The 2,203-nt window shown below is 60.4% G+C and overlaps 1 protein-coding gene across 1 annotated transcript in view; it reads right to left on the bottom strand.

Moving 5' to 3' along the window:
* Window positions 1-2,203, bottom strand: part of MYH7B (myosin, heavy chain 7B, cardiac muscle, beta) — a 24,798-nt gene that overhangs the window by 6,162 nt on the left and 16,433 nt on the right. The window contains exons 23-25 of the mRNA XM_010855013.1: window positions 1,063-1,305; window positions 229-405; window positions 1-140 (exon numbers count right to left, since the gene is read on the bottom strand). Of these exons, the coding sequence (XP_010853315.1) occupies window positions 1-140; window positions 229-405; window positions 1,063-1,305 (560 nt within the window). The remainder of the gene's footprint in view (window positions 141-228; window positions 406-1,062; window positions 1,306-2,203) is intronic.

Raw genomic sequence — 2,203 nt, 5'->3', positions numbered from 1 at the left:
AGCTTCTCCTCCAGCTGTTGCTTGTCCTGGGCAGCGTCTGCCACCGACTCCTGCGTCAGCTTCAGGTCCCCCTCGAGCTTGCGTTTGGCCCGCTCCGTGTCCATGCGCAGCTTCTTCTCTTGCTCCAGGGAGCACTCCAGCTGTTGGGCAGGACAGGGTGGGTGGGCTCCCCCCTGTCCTGGCCAGCCCGGCCCCTCCATGCAGCCCCCTGCTGTGGCCCCAACTCACATCTTCCACCTGCTGCTCCAGCCGAACCTTGGCCTTGGCCAGCGCGCTCACACGGTCCTCCTCAGCCTGCAGGTCACCCAGGGCCTGCTGGTGGGCCTCCTGCAAGGCCTTCTTCTCCTTGGTCAGCCGGACCACAGACTCGTCCAGTGCTGCCATCTCCTCCGTCAGATTCTTCACCTGTGTCGGGGCCAAGGTCACTGTGGGGCTGCCTCCCCCAACTCTGGCCTGAGCAGCTGCCCCTTCCAGCCAGGGAACCTCAGGTGAGTCAGTTCATCCCGAGCCTCAATTTCTTCATCCTTCAGGGATGGTTGTAACTTCCTCCTCGAGGGATTACTGAGCCCTTCCCCAGTGTCTGGCTGGCACTGAGAGATCAATAGATGCCAGCTATTTGGGTATTCAGGGGTGTTTAAGCAGCTGTTCTTACTCCTGGCTTCCTCAGGGAGCACCTGTGAGAACCTGAATAAGCAGCTCACCCTCCCCCAGAGCCTCACCTTCCCCTCCTGTATGATGGAGTCAGTCCCCCCAGAGTGTGAACCAACGGGCTCTCGAGAGGGTTCAATGAGGGAAGGCCCCTGGGGCACATGGAGCTGGTGGATGACGATCCGAGCATCTGCTGAGCACCTACTACATGTGAAGCTTGGTGGCGAGTGCTCACACAGCCTAGTTACACACTGAATCCTCACCCGCCCTAATTAGGGAAGTGCTGCTATTAGCCCCATTTGACAGAGGAGGAAACTGAGGCTCACAGGATGAGACCTGCCCAGGGCCACACAGGTGTGGGACTTGCAGGTGCCTGGCCCCACAGCTCTTCCCCACCCCACCCCGCACCCACACCTTATTCTCCGTGGCTTGCTTCTCCTTCTCGGCCTTGGCCAGCGTCAGCTCCAGGTCGTCAATGTCCTTCTTGAGCTCTGTGCACTCGTCCTCCAGCTTGCGGCGGCGGGCAGCCAGGTCTGCGTTCACTTCCTCCTCGTCCTCTAGCCGCTCGCTCAGCTCCTTCACCTTTGCCTCCAGCTGCACCTTGGACTTGATGAGCAAGTGGCAGCGCTCCTCAGCATCCGCCAGGTTTTCCTGCTCCTGGAGGGGGACATGGGAATGGCGCAGAGTCAGGACAGCCAAGGGTCCTGCTCCTGGAGGGGGACACGGGAATGGCGCAGAGTCAGGACAGCCGAGGGACCCCAGGCCAGGTCCTAGACAGAAAGCTCATGTGTCCATGCCAAGGCCTGACACAGGTTCAGTTGGCTTCTGGGACCAAGGAATGCCATGCCAATGACCTGTTCTGGGCCCTGAAGGCAATCAGGTGTGGTGGGATGAGAGCACAAGTGGAGGGATGGACCGGGGGACAAGAGGGGAACCTAGGCTGCGGGGCGACCCAGAGAAAGGCCCAAACAAGGCTCATGGAGAGAAGCCAATGGCCAGGTCCGCCCTCACTGAAGTCGGGGTGGGGAGGGCCCTGCGGGGCCACAGAGGGCTCAGATTCTCGGCCACCGCACTGTTTCCTTACCACCTGACCGGATAACCATCTCCTGCTCTAGAGGGTGGGTTTCTGAGCACAGGCCCGTCTGTCTTCCCACCAGTGTTATCTCCAGAGCTTCTGTGGTGCCTGACACTCAAGGTGTTTGCCGAAGGAAGGAAGGAAGGGCTCTGTGGACTTGGGGGAGGATCTGGACCCTTGATCTCTGCCCTTTGGTTGTTACTATTACCTGCTGCCTGGGTTCCCATGGCCCTTAACCAGAGAAGAGAGCCTGGCACTGTCTCAGGGAGGGAGCAGAGGAGAGAGCTGGGGAGATGGGGCTCCACGGAGGCTTTAGCAGGAAGCCATGGGGGCCCAGGGTGTGGGAGCACTGGGGCACGTGCAATGACTGGGTGGGGAGGTTGGGTATGAGGAGGCCGCACACAGGTATGAGCCCATGAGCCTCCAGAATAGCAAAAAGGACCCAGGTAAAGCCTGAGCACCCAGCACATGCCAGGTTGG

This window comes from Bison bison, unplaced genomic scaffold, assembly GCF_000754665.1.
Source record: "Bison bison bison isolate TAMUID 2011002044 unplaced genomic scaffold, Bison_UMD1.0 scf7180017864352, whole genome shotgun sequence".
Taxonomy (NCBI): Eukaryota; Metazoa; Chordata; class Mammalia; order Artiodactyla; family Bovidae; genus Bison; species Bison bison.
Note: the sequence above shows the minus strand (reverse complement) of the source record. Positions and strands in the feature narration are given on the sequence as shown.